This window comes from Diceros bicornis, chromosome 6 (assembly GCF_020826845.1).
Source record: "Diceros bicornis minor isolate mBicDic1 chromosome 6, mDicBic1.mat.cur, whole genome shotgun sequence".
Taxonomy (NCBI): Eukaryota; Metazoa; Chordata; class Mammalia; order Perissodactyla; family Rhinocerotidae; genus Diceros; species Diceros bicornis.
Window position 1 is genome coordinate 24,506,738 of NC_080745.1, and position 17,394 is coordinate 24,524,131.

At 39.6% G+C, this 17,394-nt stretch overlaps 1 protein-coding gene across 1 annotated transcript in view; it reads right to left on the minus strand.

The window, feature by feature from the left end:
- Positions 1–17,394, minus strand: part of DISC1 (DISC1 scaffold protein) — a 339,334-nt gene that overhangs the window by 270,468 nt on the left and 51,472 nt on the right. Inside the window, exon 3 of the mRNA XM_058543022.1 lies at positions 15,516–15,585. Within this exon, the coding sequence (XP_058399005.1) occupies positions 15,516–15,585 (70 nt within the window). The remainder of the gene's footprint in view (positions 1–15,515; positions 15,586–17,394) is intronic.

A 17,394-nucleotide genomic window follows, 5' to 3' on the forward strand; every position in this document is an offset into this window, starting at 1 on the left:
AATCAGACTATGTGCAAATAAGCTTCTTATTGCCAAATACAAAATAAGAAGCCAAATCGTTCGATCTTATTTTCTGCCTGCTACTGATGCTAACTGCTGGCAGCGAGATTATTCAGAGGCAGCAGCCACCCTTTCTAAGTGTTTTCTAATATGCAGTACCTGCGGATAGGGGATGGAGGTGAGGGGTAGGTAAAGAAAGAAAAGAGAACAAATAATCCTTTAATACCTGTGTGCCAGGCACCTTGCAGACACCTCACATACACCATTATCACATTTCACCTTCTACCCACACAGTAGAAATAAATTATTATTTCTAGTTTATCCAGGAGCAAACCAGTGCTCAACAACAGACAACAGGACTAAAGGGCACTGCCACTGCGTCACTCGGTCTCCTCACCCAGCCCGGGGGCTCTCCACTCTGCCTGCCAAGCTGTCCTCACCCAGAGGTGGGGAGGGGGTTATTAAACACTTCACGGCTCATTGTACAGAAATTATACCTCAACTAAAAATATATAGAAAATTAAAACTAAATATGTAAATAAACACTTGTTAAATTTTTCACAGCTCACGAAGGTGTTTTTAAGTACTGACTATCTCAGGTTGAATAAGAGTTAATTATTTCTAATTATCACTTCATGTAGAAATAGAAGAGTTAATTCTGCCAATCGAATTCATCCATCAGACAATTCAGTGACAGGACGTGGGCCAGTCAGCCCCATATTATATGTTTATAATAACCAGCTGATGGATTGAACTTTCCTGAGTCTAGCACACAAAGGCCTGCTAGACACTGCCACAGTCAGAGACAAATCAAAGTTTACTTTGCTTCCTAGGGAGGATTAGGACAAAAGTCTCTGGAAAATCTCTAACAAGAGGCAACTTCAAGCCACATGTGAGAGGAGGTTTGGGGAGGGAAAAGAATGTGTCTAATTCACTGAGGCTTCCCATCGTCTGGCAGAGTGCTCGAAAACAGCAGGCATTCAATAAATGTTTCCTGACTGAATGAATAAACTCTGCACAGAGTGTTTTCATTTTAATCTTCTTGTATATTCTTAACATCCCTCATTTTGAAATTCATATGTTGCTCTCAATCATTCTTAATTACTTCATGTGTGCATGTTTCACGAGGCAGTAAGTGTACTGGCTACTATTTTTATCTGCTCGGCACCAGTTCCTCCATCTTCTCATAACAGACATGTCCCACCTCATCACAGAGACAGACAGGTAAACATGCTTGGTTAATTACAATACCTCACCCTTTTGGCTACAGTAATTGGTCCAAGGAGTTGGCACATGACCCAAGCCCTCCCTGAAAGTTTTCATACTGGAGCCAAGGAGGGATGTCCCTTTTCTTCTCCAGTCATGATAGCACATGTCATGATAGCACAGTCATGTTAGCACAAAAGTCTTGAATTGCCACATGGAATAAACTGGTGTGATCATTTTAAAACATTCTTCCATCAAAAAGTGGTCTAATTCCACTCCCCTTGAAGATGGGCTAACTTCGATGATTTGCTTCAAAGGCACAGAATGTGGTGGAATTAACACTACATAATTTTTTAGATAAGGTCATAAAAGATGATAGAGCTTCCTTTCCTCTCTCTCTCTCTCTCTCTCCTCTTCTCTCTCTGTCTCTCTCTCTCTCTCTTAGTACATTCACTATCACACTGTGAGGAAGACAAGCAGCCCCATGGAAAAACCACAAATAGGTGTTCCAGCCATAGCCCCATCTGAGCCCCAGTGGACAGCCAGCATCAACTACCTGACGTGAGAGCGAGCCTTCAGACGATCACAGATGTCGCTCTTCGAGCCACCCAGCTAATGCCAAAGGGAGCAAAGAAGGGCTATCTCTGCTGAGATTTCCCCAAACTATAGATTTTGAGCACAATAAATGTTGTCATTTTGATAAGCCACTAAGCTTGGGGGTAGTTTGTTAAGCAGCAATAGATAACAGGAACAGATTTTGGTGCCAAGACAGGCAGGGGGTGGTGGGTGCTGCCATAATAAAGCCCATAACATGTGGCAATAGATTTGGGACTGTGTGGTGCATGGAAGTTGGAAGGGCCTTAAAGAAACAGTTAGAAGAAGTATGGTTGATTTTGAGGATGTTCTTCATGAGGACTTAAAGGAAAAAGAGGAAAATGTCACTGGAAGCTGGAAGAAAGGATCCTTGCTTAGCAGCTGAAAGTTTGGCAACACTGCCACCTGAAGTGATATGGAAAATAGAAACTGTGCCTATTGAGCTGTGTGGTCAAGCTAAGGAGATTTCCAGGCGGGGTACTGAAGGGACCACCTGGCTTCTTCTCATTACCTATAGTATAATCTAAGAAGAGAGAAATAAGCTCAAGAAATAACAGTTCATACAAAGGAGCCAGGACTTGCTGGGACTGAAATTAAAACTATTTCTTATTCCCAGCCTCCCCAGATGACAAACAAACTTAAGATTAAGAAATGGCTTCCAGGCAAAGATCAAATCCAGAACACTGCCAGGAAAAGACAGTCAAAAGACGAGGCCAAGGACATAAACTGTAAAACCCTTTTCAAGATCGCAGAAAAATTTAAAGTAGTGCATACAGACCCTTTCAAATAGTCAAACGGCACTTTAAGAATCTTAGGAGCATTGTCCCCTGCCCCTGCAAGCCATAGAGGAAGCCTGAAAAAGAGGGTTATCCTGAAGAGATTTGTGGACACAGCTTTTGTTTGATGGAGTAGATTATAAATTAATACATATGAAACCCAAAATATTTTAAGAAGAATTATGCTAAATTGGAAAAGAATTGAGAAAGTACAAAAGGAAGAAAGACATTTGAACCCCCAAACTTGTATGGATGGAAAGTAGGCTGAGAAAACGACTTGGCTACAAACTCAGGCTACTTCTTATGGAAAAGGAAGGATGACCCAGAGTATAAAACCAAGAGCCCATAGGTCAGAGCTAAGTTCCACAGAAAAATCCTTTCCACACCGTGGGGCTAAGCCCTAATCAAGGAACTGACAACAGATGTCCAGCTGGATTTCAGAACTGCTATGCACCAGCGGCTGCTGTGTGACTCCCATTTCTCTGCTTTTTGAGCAAGTGTCTATAACAGTTATCCTATCCCTTTCCACCATCATATGTTGGGACTGTGGGGGTTGATGGCCTGTCTCTTTAGTACACAGGTGTTCAGATCATCGAGAGAAACTGTACTCAAGAAGCTGTGCTCGGGCTGGCCCTGTGGCTTAGCGGTTGAGTGCGCGTGCTCCGCTGCGGGCGGCCTGGGTTCGGATCCCGGGTGCACACTGACGCACCGCTTCTCCGGCCATGCTGAGGCCGAGTCCCACATACAGCAACTAGAAGGATGTGCAGCTATGACATACAACTATCTACTGGAGCTTTGGGGGAAAAAATAGGTAAATAAATTAAAAAAAATTAAAAAAAAAAAAAGAAGCTGTGCTCGAGGAATCACACCTGAGGAGCCTTATTTGCACCTGCACCTGAATTAGATGTGGTGATCCTAGACATCAAGCCCAAGCCATAATATATGAGACTTCTGAGGGAACTTGAGAGCAGCTGAGTATATTTTACATGTGGAAAGAATGTAAACACATATGAGAATAGAAGGCAGTCTGTGTTGGTTTTAGAAAATGTCAAATTCTTTAGACACTCCTCCCATCAACAGATGGAGTATAATTACCTGCCCTTGAGTATGGGTCACCACATTCAACAAATAGAATGCAGCAGTAGTATCACTGCCTGACTTCCACGTTTAGTCCATAAGTGACAGTTTTTGCCTACCTCTTTCTCCCTCAGGATGCCATCACCATACTATGAGGAAGCCAAGGAGCCAAATGGAAAGGCTAGAGGTAAGCGTTCCAGCCACAGCCCCAAACAATTATCAGTAGACAATCAGTATCAAGCACCAGACATATGAGTGAGCAAGACCACAGGTGATTCCAACCTCTAGCCTTCAAGCTGCCCCAGTGGATGCCTGGAGTAGAGACAAGTTGTACTCAGCCTTACACAAATCACTGGTTCACGAGCAAAATAAATGTTGTCATTGTTTTTCTCAAACAGCTATACTGAGTATAATTCACATACCATACAATTCACTCATCCAACGAGTACAGTTCAAAGGGTTTTGGTACATTACATTATTAATTTTTTAAATTGTGGTGAAATATATATAACATAAAATTTGCCATTTTAACCATTTTTAAGTGTACAATTCAGTGGCATTAAGTATATTCACAATGTTGTGCAAGCATCACCACTTTCCATTTCCAAAACTTTTTATCATCTCAAACATAAACTGTGTAACCACTAAGCAATAACTCCCCTTTCCCCTTCCCTCCAGCCTCTGTTAACCTCTAATCTACGTTCTGTTTCTGAATTTGCCTATTCTAGGTATTTCACATAAGTGGAATCACACAATATTTGTCCTTTTGTGTCTGGGTTATTTCACTTAACATAATGTTTTTAAGATTTGTCTATGATGTAGCAGGTATCAGAACTTCATTCCTTTTCGTGGCTAAATAATATTCCATCATATGTATATATCACAGTTTGTTTAGCCATTCATCTACTGGTGGACATTTGGGTTTTTTCCACCTTTTGGCTAATGTGAATAATGCTGCAATGAACACTGGCATAAAAATATCTGTTTGAGTCCCCACTTTCAATTTCTCTGGGAACATACTTAGGAGTAGAATTGCTTGGTCATAAGGGAATTCTATGTTTAGTTTCTTGAGGAAATACCAAACTGTTTTCCATAGTACTGCACCATTTTAAAGTCCTACAGCAATGTATGAGGGTTGCAATTTCTCCACATCCTCAACAACAATTTTTATTTTCCATTTCTTTGATAGTAGCCATCCTACTGGGTGTGAAGTGGTATCTCATACTGGTTTTGATTTGCAGTTCCCTAATGACTATGATGTTGAGTGTCATGTTTATTGGCCACCCATATATCTTCTTTAGAGAAATGTCTATTGAAGTTCTTTATCCTTTTTTTAATTGGGTTATCTTTTTGCATTGAATTATAGGAGTTCTTTGTATATTCCAGATAGTAAACCCTTATCAGATATATGATTTCCAAGTATTTTCTCCCATTCTATTGATTGTCATTTCACTTTCTTGGCAATGTCTTTTGAAATACAAAAATTTTTAATTTTGATGAAGGATGATTTAATCATTTTTTCTTTTGTTATTTGTGCTTTTGGTGTCATATTTAAGAGTCCATTGCCAAACCCAAGGTCATGAAGATTTATTCCAATGTTTTCTCCTACGAGTTTTATGATTTTAGCCCTTATATTTAGGTCAATGAAGCATTTTGAGGTAATTTTTATATATGATGTGATGTAGAGATCCAACTTTATTCTTTTGGACGTGGAAATCCAGTTCTCCCAGCACCATCTGTTGAAGAGACCATTCTTTCCCCCATTGAATGGACTTTGCACTCTTGTCAAAATCAATTAGCCATAGATGTATGAGTGTATTTATGAACTCTCAATTCTATTCCATTGGTCTATATATCTATCTGTATGCCAGTATCACACTGTTTTCATTGCTGTAGCTTTACAGTAGGTTTGAAAACAGGAAGTTTTAGTCTTCCAATTTTGTTCATCTTTTTAAAGATTGTTTCTGCTATTCTAACCCCCTGGAATTCCATATGAATTTGAGGATCAGCTTTTCCCCAAAATAGGGCATTGCAGTTTTGATAGAGATTGAATTGAATCTGTAGATCACTTTGGGTAGCACTGACAGCTTGACAATATTAAATGTTCCCATCTGTGAACACAGGACGTCTTTCTATTCACTTCACTTCAGAAGTGAAGTGGTGGACATGGTCACTGGTGGATGTGGGCACGTAGGGGGACTTTACAGGCCACAAATCAATGCAGGAGCAACTAGAACAGTAACCATATTGAAAATTGTTGCCCACACTCTCCTTTTCTCCTTCCCAGCATGTCACAGATCCTGACCCCTCATCTCCCATCTCTGGGCTGCAGTTTCTCCCTCCGTCGGACTGTGAGGTCTCATACTTGCCCCTCAACTGACCACAGACATGGGACAAGCAATAATGCAATGAAACCAATGAAGCATTTCAAGCCTCTTGGAGAAAGACCCTAAGCAAATACCAAATAGTATTATTCTTTTTCTCCTCAGCCCTCCCAGCTTTATGCAAGAATATAAGGAAATATTAACTTTACTTCCTGAGTGAGGGAGAGATGTAATTAGAGCCCCGAGAAGTTTTTCCCACAAGGCATCAGTGGGTAAATTTGCCAGCACTTTGATGAGATAAAACATGGAACATTCTATTCTGTGCCAATTCCTCCTTTCTCTGGAACACAAGGTCATTTTTATGAGTGAAACTAGAAAGAAAGAGAGAAAAGCAACAAAAACCAAGGGAGATAAGGTCACCCTCTAGATTCTCCTGGCAAACCTCACGGCCTCCAGCAGACTGCTTCCTCTGAGACAAAGCACAGCTGCTCCTGACAGAGAAAAAGAAGTGAGTCCACATAAAGAACGTAAAAGCTGAGTAAAAAGAAAATCTCAATAATTCTTAAAACTTTTATTAGTAACCCTGGATAAACTAGATGAGAAAGGAAATTTAACTCAAATCCTATTTTGACAAATCTCATTACAACAAATTCTCTGCCTCAGTGTTGCCCAAACTTCCCTAATGACTTAGCAATCGATTTATGAGAATTTCATTATTTTTTTAACTATTTTATTGAGATCATAATGGTTTATAACATTGTATAATTTCAGGCGTACATTATTATATATCAGTTTCTGATAGACTAATAGTGCTCACCACTAATAGTCTAGTTTTTATCCGTCACCAAATATATGTGCTCCTTTACCCCTTTCACCCACCCCCCAACCCCCTTCCCCTCTGGTAACCACTAATCTGTTCTCTTTATCCCGGTGTTTGTTTATCTTCCACATATGAGTGAAATCATATGGTATTTGTCTTTCTCTGTCTGGCTTATTTCACTTAACATGATACTTTCAAGGTCCATTCATGTTGTTGCAAATGGGATGATTTTTTCTTTTTTATGGCTGAGTAGTATTCCACTGTATATATATACCACATCTTCTTTATCTATTCATTCATAGCAGGGCACTTGGGTTGCTTTCACATCTTGGCTATTGTGAATAATGCTGCAATGAACATAAGAGTCCATAAATCTCTTTGAATTATTGATTTCATGTTCTTTGGATAAATATCCAGTAGTGGGATAGCTGGATCATATGGTATTTCTATTTTTAATTTTTTGAGAAATCTCCATACTGTTTTCCATAGAGGATGCACCAGTTTGCATTCCCACCAGCAGTGTATGAGGGTTCCCTTTTCTCCACATCCTCTCCAACATTTGTTATTTTTTGTCTCATTAATTATAGCCATTCTGATGGGTGTAAGGTGATATCTCATTGTAGTTTTGATTTGCATTTCCCTAATAATTAGCGCTGTTCAACATCTTTTCATGTGCCTGTTGGCCATCTATATCTTCTTTGTAAAAATGTCTGTTCATATCCTTTGCCTATTTTTTGATCAGGTTGTTTGTTTGTTGTTGAGTTGTATGAGTTCTTTATATATTTTGGAAATTAACCCCTTGTTGGACATATGATTTGCAAATATTTTCTCCCAGTCGGCCGGTTGTCTTTTCATTTTGTTCATGGTTTCCTTTGCCTTGAAGAAACTTTTTAGTCTGATGTAGTCCCATTTGTTTATTTTTTTCTTTTGTTTTCCATGCCTGAGTAGACATGGTATTCAAAAAGATGCTGCTAAGACTGATGTCAAAGAGTGTACTGCTTTTATTTTCTTCTAGGAGTTTTATGGTTTAAGGTCTTATATTCAAGGCTTTAATCCATTTTGAGTTAATTTTTGTGTATGGTATAAAATAATGGTTTACTTTCATTCTTTTGCACATGGCTGTCCGGTATTCCCAACACCATTTATTGAAGAGATTTCCCTTTCTCCATTGTATGTTCTTGGCTCCTTTGTCGAAGATTAGGTGTCCATAGATGTGTGGGTTTATTTCTGGGCTCTCGATTCTGTTGCATTGATCTGTGTGTCTGTTTTTGTGCCAGTACCATGCTGTTTTGATTACTATAGCTTTGTAGTATATTTTAAGTCAGAGATTGTGATGCCTCCAACTTTGTTCTTTTTTCTCAGGATTGCTTTGGCTATTCGGGGTCTTTTGTCGCCCCATATGCATTTTAGGATTCTTTGCTCTATTTCTGTGAAGAATGTCCTTGGGATTCTGATTGGGATTGCATTGAATCTGTTGATTGCTTTAGGTAATATGGACATTTTAACTATGTTTTTTCTTACAATCTATGAGCATGGACTATCTTTCCATTTCTTTGCATCTTCTTTGATTTCCTTCAATAATGTCTTATAGTTTTCAGTGTATAGGTCTTTCACCTCCTTGGTTAAATTTATTCCTAGATATTTTATTCTTTTTGTTGTGATTGTAAATGGGATTGTATTCTTGACTTCTCTTTCTGCTAGTTCATTATTAGTGTATAGAAATGCCACTGATTTTTGAGGGTTGATTTTGTATCCTGCAACTTTGCTATAGTTTTGATTATTTCTAATAGTTTTCTGGTAGGTGCTTAGTGTTTTCTATATATAGAATAATGTCATCTGCAAACAGTGAGAGTTTCATTTCTTTCTTTCCAATTTGGATCCTTTTTCTTTCTTTTTCTTGCCTAATCGCTCTGGCCAAAACCTACAGTACTTTATTGAATAACAGTGGCAAGAGTGGGCACCTTTGTCTTGTTCCTGTTCTCAGAGGGATGGCTTTCAGTTTTTCCCCATTGAGTATGATGTCGGCTGTGGGTTTGTCATATATGGCCTTTATTATGTTGAGGTACTTTCCTTCTATGCCCATTTTATTGAGGGTTTTTATCATAAATGGATGGTGGATCTTGTCAAATGCTCTCTCTGCATCTATTGAGATGATCATGTGATTTTCCTTCCTCATTTTGTTAATGTAGTGTGTCACATTAATTGATCTGTGGATGTTGAACCATCCCTGCATTCCTGGTACAAATCCCACTCGGTCATGGTGTGTGATCCTTTTAATGTATTGCCGTATTCGATTTGCCAATATTTTGTTGAGGATTTTTGCATCTATGTTCATCAGCGATATTGGCCTGTAATTTTCCTTCTTTGTGTTGTCCTTGTCTGGTTTTGGTATCAGGGTAATGTTGGCCTCATAGAATGAGTTAGGAAGCATTCCATCTTCTTCAATTTTTGGAATAGTTTGAGAAGGATAGGTATTAAATCTTCTTTGAACGTTTGGTAGAATTCTCTAGAAAAGACATTTGGTCCTGGATTTTTGTTTTGGGGGAGGTTTTTGATTGCTGTTTCAATCTCTTTACTTGTGATTGGTCTATTCAGATTCCCTGTTTCTTCTTGATTCAGTTTTGGGAGGTTGTATGAGTCTAGAATTTATCCATTTCTTCTAGGTTATTCAATTGTTGGCATATAGTTTTCCATAGTGTTCTCTTGTAATCCTTTATATTTCTGAGGTATCCAGTGTAATTTATCCTCTTTCATTTTTAATTTTATTTATTTGCACCTTCTCTCTTCTTTTCTTAGTGAGTCTGGCTAAGGGTTTTGTTTATCTTCTCAAAGAACCAGCTCTTAGTTTCATTGATTCTTTCTATTGATTTTTTTAGTCTCTATTTCATTTGTTTCTGCTCTAATTTTTATGATTTCCTTCCTTCTGTTGATTTTGGGCTTTGTTTGTTCTTCTTTTTCCAGTTCTGTTAGGAGTAGTTTAAGATTATTTATTTGAGATTTTTCTTGTTTGTTGAGGTAGGCCTATATTGCTATAAGTTTCCCTCTTAGCACCACTTTTGCTGCATCCCATAAGAGTTGGTATGTTGTGTTTTCATTTGTCTCCAGGTATTTTTTGATTTCTCCTTGATTTCTTCATTGATCCAATGGTTGTTCAGTAGCATGTTGTTTAATCTCCACATATTTGTGCCTTTCCCAGTTTTTTTCTTGTAGTTTATTTCTAGTTTCATAGCATTGTCGTTGGAAAAGATGCTTGATATGATTTCAATCTTCTTAAATTTATTGAGGCTTGCCTTGTTTCCCAACATATGGTCTATGTTTGAGAATGTTCCATGTGCAATTGAGAAGAATGTGTATTCTGCTGTTTTTGGATGGAATGTTCTATACATACCTATGTTTGTCTTTAGAGCTGAGATGTGTTTCCTAGAGGCAGCATATTATTGGTCTTGTTTTTTAATCCATCCAGCCACTCTGTGTCTTTTGATTGGAGAATTCAATCTATTTATATTTAGAGTGATTATTGATATATGAGGGCTCAGTACTGCCATTTTATCTCTTGTTTTCCAGTTGTTCTATATTTCCATTGTTTCTTTTCTCTTGTATTTCTGACTTCCATTTCAGGTTGGTGCTTTTCTGTGATGGTTTTCTCAGTTTTCTCTTTATTTATGATTTGTGGCTCTGCTCTGATTTTTTGTTTAGTGGTTACCATGAGATTTGTATAAAAGATCTCATAAACGAGATAGTCCCTTTTCTGATAGCCTCTTATCTCCACTAGCCTAAGCAGGTTCCATCCCATACCTCTTTCCCTTTTAAGTTATTGTTATCACAAACTATTATTTTTTGTGTTGTGAGTTTATGACTAAACTGAAGTGTTTATAATTATTTTTGATGCTGTCCTTCTCTTTATCTTTTATGGTATAATTGTTTGTTAACCTGTTCTGTTAGAGAGCTGCAATTTTCTGATTTTTTCTGTCTATTTATCTCCTTGCTCAAAGCTTTATAAACCTTTGCCTTTTTGTTACAGGTAGGAGGACTTCCTTCATCATTTCTTGTAAGGGAGTTCTAGTGGCAATGAACTTCCTCAGCTTTTGTTTATCTGGGAAAGCTTTTATTTCTCCACTGTATCTGAAGGATAGCTTCACTGGATAGAGTATTCTTGGCTGAAAGTTTTTGTCTTTCAGTATTTTGAATATATTATTCCATTCTCTTCTGGTAAGGTTTCCGCTAAGAAATCTGCTGAAAGCCTGATAGGGGTTCCTTTGTAGGTTATTTTCTTCTGCCTTGCTGCCCTTAATATTTTTTCTTTATCTAACTTTTGCCAGTTTTACTATTATATGCCTTGGAGAAAGTCTTTTTGTATTGATTAGAAGTTTTGTATTAACTGGGAGTTCTACTGGCTTCATGTACTTGTAATTCTGGTTCTTTCCCCAGGTTTGGGAATTTCTCAGCTATTATTTCTTTGAACAAGCTCTCTGCTCCTTTCTCCCATTCTTCTCCCTCTGGAATACCTATCTTCCTTATGTTGCTTTTCCTAATTGAGTCAGATATTTCTCAAAGAATTTCTTCATTTTTTTTAAATCTTAGTTCTCTCTCCCTCTCTATCTGAAGCATTTCTATATTTCTGTCTTCTAATTCACTAATTCTGTCCTCCATAACATCAGCTCTATTTTTTATGGTTTCTAGATTATTTTTTATCTCATTAATTGTGTTCTTCATATCCAGAATTTATGTTTGGGTTTTTTTAGAGTTTCAATGTCTTTAGTGAAGTATTCCTTCTGCTTATTAATTTTATTCCTGAGCTCATTGACCCGTGTTTCTGAACTTTCTTGTAATTCACTGGGTTTCTTTATGACAACTACTTTGAATTCTCTGTCATTTAGATTGTAAATTTCTGTGAGTTCAGGATTGGTTTCTGGAGACTTGTCACTTTCCTTCTGCTCCGAAGTGTTACTGTAGTTCTTCATGGTATTTGATGAATTGTTCCTTTGCCAGCACATAGTGGTAGTATCAGGTTGCAGATTCCACCTGCCACCACAGCAGGAGCTGTGTTTTCTGATCCCATGTCACCTGCTACAAGTTGTGGAGGTAGGACTGCTCTGCATTTGCACAGGCTGGCCGCAGCTGCTCTGCAGGTTGTGCTCACATGGGCAGGGCCTCTGTGCTGGGTGGACAGGTGGCTCTCGCATGGGCAGGGCCACTGCCTTTGGCAGGGGACCGGCTAAGCTGCTGTACTAGGTGGAAGGGGCACCCAGGCAGGGGCTGAGCCATCACTCAGTGGGTCCTGCAGGCTGCTGTGCTCCGCAGGCAGTGCACCTTCTGAGCAGGCAGGGCACCTTCTCCCCTGTGCTGTGCTCAGTGGGCAGGAGCCGTCACAGGAGCTGAGCTGTTACCACTCAGTGTAGAACGTTCCCACCAGTGGGGCCACTGCAGCACAGTGGGCACTCCCATGGGCCCGACTACAACTCTGAAAGCATTCATGTGGGCCAGGCTGCCCCTGCCTCCTCCTACAGTTGCGCCGGCTGCTGTGTGAGGATCCGCGACCCGGCTCGCTGCTGCTGGGGAGGGGTACGGATGTGCTCACCTAGTTCCACTGCCTCCCAGGGATCCAGTTCACCCACCTTCAGATGCACAGCTATGTGGATCTCTCAGACATTCTGTTGTGCTATGCAGGGAATCCTTTGCTGGTTAATGAAGGTCTATTTAATTGTAACTTAGAGGAGAGAGACAAAGGAAACAACTCACTCTGCCATGATGCTGACATCACTCTCGAGAATTTCTTGATCACTTACTATGTGCTAGTCCGCGCACTGGGCCCAGTGGTCCACTGCAGACACTAGCCAGTTTCAAATGTCCTTTCAAGACGACCAAACTTTTGGATGGTGGCTAGTAGTAAAAGTGGCTTTCCCACCTCTTTGCCTTCTCTAAAATGCCCTTCCAGATGCATCCTACTAACTCTTTAAGGCCCATCTAAATCACCACCTCCTCCACCAGGTTTTGATCCTTCACACACCCCAACCTCTAGCAGAAGTAATTTCTCCTCTTTTAGAATTCTCTTTGTCCATATTTTAAGAGACATATTATGTATAACTTGGTTACCATTACTGATATCTCCCCTCCTGGGCCATAAATTCCCTGAGATGAAAATCTTGAGGACAGCACTCAATGCTGTCAGCCGTCAGGGCGTGACAGCTCTCAGTCTTTTACTTTGTTTACTTCCTTGCATCCCATCACCACTCAAAGTGTAGTTCTCAGGACAGCAGCATGAGCATCATGTGGGACCTCATTAGGAATGGAGAGTCTCCAGCCCCACCCCAGAACTACTTGATCAGAATGTGCATTTAACACATTACCTAGGTGATTCAGATATGCATTAATTTGAGAAGCACTGTTATATACAATGGATGCTCAATAGTATTTTTTACATAATAAGCCAATTTCTACACAAAAATCTTCCCCCTCACCCACCCCATGCTGTAGACTGCAGATGAGCTGGGGAGTAATCCCATTTTGAGGTGGAAAGAGTGATTTCTCCTTGCTTTCACTCTAGCTTGCCATCCATGGCCCCTATGTATTCTCACAGCAAGTCATTTATTCGTTCCCTCGTGAAACATTGATTAAGTGCTTACCTACCATGTGCCATGCACTTTGCACATTTCATAAGAACACTTACCTCTCAACACACTGAACTAGGTTTCCAGGTTTAGGGAGTTTAAATAGAATGAGAGTGGTATGTGACTTGGTGTGTTAAGTGGCTACCAGGGTGCTTGTCCATTCCAAAAACTCCTGGTGGATCAGCAGGGACGTGGCCCACCTCCAGGACTCAGCTGGCTGCTGCACCATGGCCTGGTTCTCCGTGGTATAAAGCCCTGCAACAGTGTTTTCTCAAACATCGTCACGCATTCTAATTACCTGGAAGGCTTGTGAAAACACAAAACACTGGGCCTACCCCCAAAACTTCTGATTCAGTAGACAATGACATACAAACAAGAAAAGAAACAGAAACACTAAATAGAGTTGCCTTTATTCTTTTAGCTTCCCTGATGAGGTGTATCCTATCCAACCTTGTTCCCTTAGGCGTTTCAGAGATATTTGGAGAAAAGACTAAAGAAGGAAGGCCTTCGTTAAATGAAGCCCATTGAGAAAACCAAGTTCAGAAAGCACCCTAGATCTTGATAGGAAAAAGAGGGCCTGGTTTCCACTTATGTCATAAGCTTTGTGTGTTATAGCAGAGATGTGTTGTCAAAGGTAAAGGGACAAAGACTCAGCCCATGGTAGAGAAAATAAATTTGTGCAATAGTGGGGAGCTTCAAAACTAGGTTTAATTATCTTTTAGAGGCAAAAGTCAGTGGGCACATCCTGGTCCAGGAATAGCTCATTTGCTTTCTGTCTGCAGCTGTACCCAGGATTAAGGACAGTACCTTCTCTCGCCTCAGACTTGCCTCCTCTCTCACATACCTCATCCTCTACCTAGCATCATTATGAAATCAAGACAGCCTGTAGAAAGAGGAATGGGCGAGTCCAGAGAGTTCCACCTCCATTCCCAAATTCTTCTCCTTCCTCCCACTCTCCTGTCACTTTCTAAACCCAATCTCAGTGGTATATTTAATGAGAACTCTAGACAGCATCAGTTCTGGGTATTTTTTAGATTAGGATTTGCAATCTACTTTTGGAAATCACTCACCCTGTTCCTGTAGTGCCCCAATTGCAATGGTCTGTGACGTATTAATTGGGAATACCAGAATATGGGTCAGTAAGCTTGAAGACTCAAGCCTCAAGGCTAACCAGCTTCCAGAAGAATCCTTAAATCTACATGCTATTTCCAGACCAATTCTGGTTGTGCTAAACTTGGTTATCACCAGGAGTATCTATCAAGTTCATAAGTGTCTTGGGGAACCTGGAAGCCCTTTCTCTTCCCCACATCAGGCAGAAATGGGTGTGAAATCTTATAATCAGCATTCAAAGTCCTTAAGATTCTTCACAGGCCACCCATTCCAGAAATCATTGCTTTGACACACTCTACCTTGTGTCCAATCAGCCACCATATCAGCCCTTATCCGTTTCTGGTCCGACTCCTATTTTAGTGCCTCATCTTAACTGTTTTTTCTGGTCTCTGACCAACTCCTCTATCTTCTGGTCTTGTGTTGTTACTTCTCCTTTCTAGCTTGGATATTTTGGGTGGTTTTCATGGGGATTTGATACATTTGACCCCTTTGGCACAGGCTGGCATCTCTCGGACTCATCCCATTTCCTATCTCTGGTTCCAGAGAGAATAAAGTCAAAAATCTCCATGAGGTCTTATAGTTACAGGCATCACAAGGTCAGATACTGTGTCTACCTTACTTTCCCAGTCCTGCCACATAGCCTAGCACATAATAGGTGTTCAACAAATATTTTTTGATGAATGAATAAATTATAGATATATCACACCTTGGGCAGCCAGATGGTGAGTTAACAGACTTTAATTATGCAAGTACTCCAAGTGTTCCTGGACAATCAATAAAGTCATACTTATAATCCACAGGATTAATGCTCATAAAGTGCTTTGAAATCCACAAAATAACAGTGCTGTAAAATAGTCAACTAAAACTGAGTGGAGATGATCAGAGAGCAGATTGCACAATTCATTTGGGGTGTAGAAGATAGATTTGAGTAAGGAGGGAAAGAGAAATGGGACATTGTGGGAAAAAAGAGGAAATAATCAATAAACAAATTAAAACTCACCTTTATCATAATCATCATCCTCAACTGCTTTTTCTTGAAGTTTCTGAAGCTTTAATCTTAAGGATTTTACCTATGTTGGTTTGAAGGGGAGAAAATGAAAACCAAATTACAATAGCATTCAAGCAAACATTTTGTTAAAGCTAAGAACATTTAGAAACTATTTCAAAACTGAACTTTTTTATTCTCCTCTTAAAAAAGAACTACAAGGGTACATTTTTCCAATGCCAGATACATCAGTTTCAAAAAAAAAAAAAAAGTTTTATGAAGAAAAAGTGTAATTTGGGCATCAAATCCACAGAGTTAGAATGTTATTTTAAAGAAAAATATCACACTGTACCATTATCTGAGTGAAAAAAATGCATAATAAAAAGTAGTACAAATTTCTTGACCTGACCAAATGGTCTCTGTTCTAAAAATCACATTAAAATTATGAAGCTAAACACACCAAAATTGGAAGAGAAACCAAAAGAAGAAGAGCATGAACTTAAACTCAGCAGGCTGTCCTGAAGGCTGGTAAGAATGACGAGAAGGACTTCATAAAACCCTTGTAAGAAGTCCTCAGGTTCACATACTTGCCATTATAGAAAAGGGCACTGTCTTATTTAACCTGCATATACAATCATTGATCCCATCGTTTGTCTGAGAATTATCAATATTTTCATTTGTAATTACAGTCATGCACTGCATAATGATGCTTTGGTCAACAACGGACCATATATGTGATGGTGGTCTCATGAGATTAGTACCAGATAGCCTAGGTGTGTAGTAGGCTATACCATCTAGGTTTGTGTAAGTACACTCTGATGTTTGTACAATGACAGAATCACCTGACAACGTGTCTCTCAGAATGGGTCCCCATCATTAAGCGATGCATGACTGTACTTTTCTTCTCAACGGGAGGCCCATGGATTTTCTGAAGATGGATTCTTAGACTATGAACCGATAGATTTGGGCTTGCTCCCTGAAAAACACCTTCCTCCCATCCTTTGCCTGGCTTATACCTACATTTCCTTCATCACCTAGCTCAGGTGTCACCTCTTCCAGTCTGTGTTAAATGTCCTTCTCTCATACTGCCATTGTGACCTGTTACTTGCTTCTATTCATACCATCCATTTAACAAATATTTACTGAGTGCCTCTTAGGTGTCAGACACTGCTTGAGGTGCTAAGGATACAGCACAAAATTCTTAGCCCTTTAGACTTTCATCCTCGTGTAGGAAGACAAAAAATAAACATACGTAAGTTTTATGGAGCCTTAGAAAGTAATTAGTGCAATGAAAGAAGAAAAAAGTAGAACCAAGTAAGGGGGATAGGAATGCTGGTAGATGGTGGGGTTGAGATTTTAAGTAAGATATCATTGAGGAGGGGACATTTGAGCAAAGATTTAAAAGTGGTAAGGGACCGAACCAGGAGGCTCTCTGGGAGAAAAACATTCCAATACAGAAGAGCTGGCACAAAGGCTCCAGGCAGAAGCAGTCTTGGCATTGCAAAGAAAAAGCAAGAAGGCTACTGGGTCTAGAGTGGATTGATTAAGCGCAAAATTGTAGAAGATGAAGTTGAGAGGTGATGAGGAATGCATCATGAATAAACATAAAAACCATTGAAAAGTTCTGATTTTACTGAGGGTTATGGGGAGCCACTGGAGGGTTTTGAGCAAAAGAGTACTTGATCTGATCATGTTTGAACAGTTTCATTCTGACTGCTGTGCATAAGGGCAGAAGTACGGGGGCCAGGTAGGAGGCTATGAAAATAATCCAGGAAGGAGGTGATGGTAGCTTGGATTATATGGGAACAGTGAAGATGGAGGGAAGTGATCTGATTCTGGGTATATTCAGAAGATGGCTGCTTGCAGATAGAACCAATAGGATTTGCTAACAAAT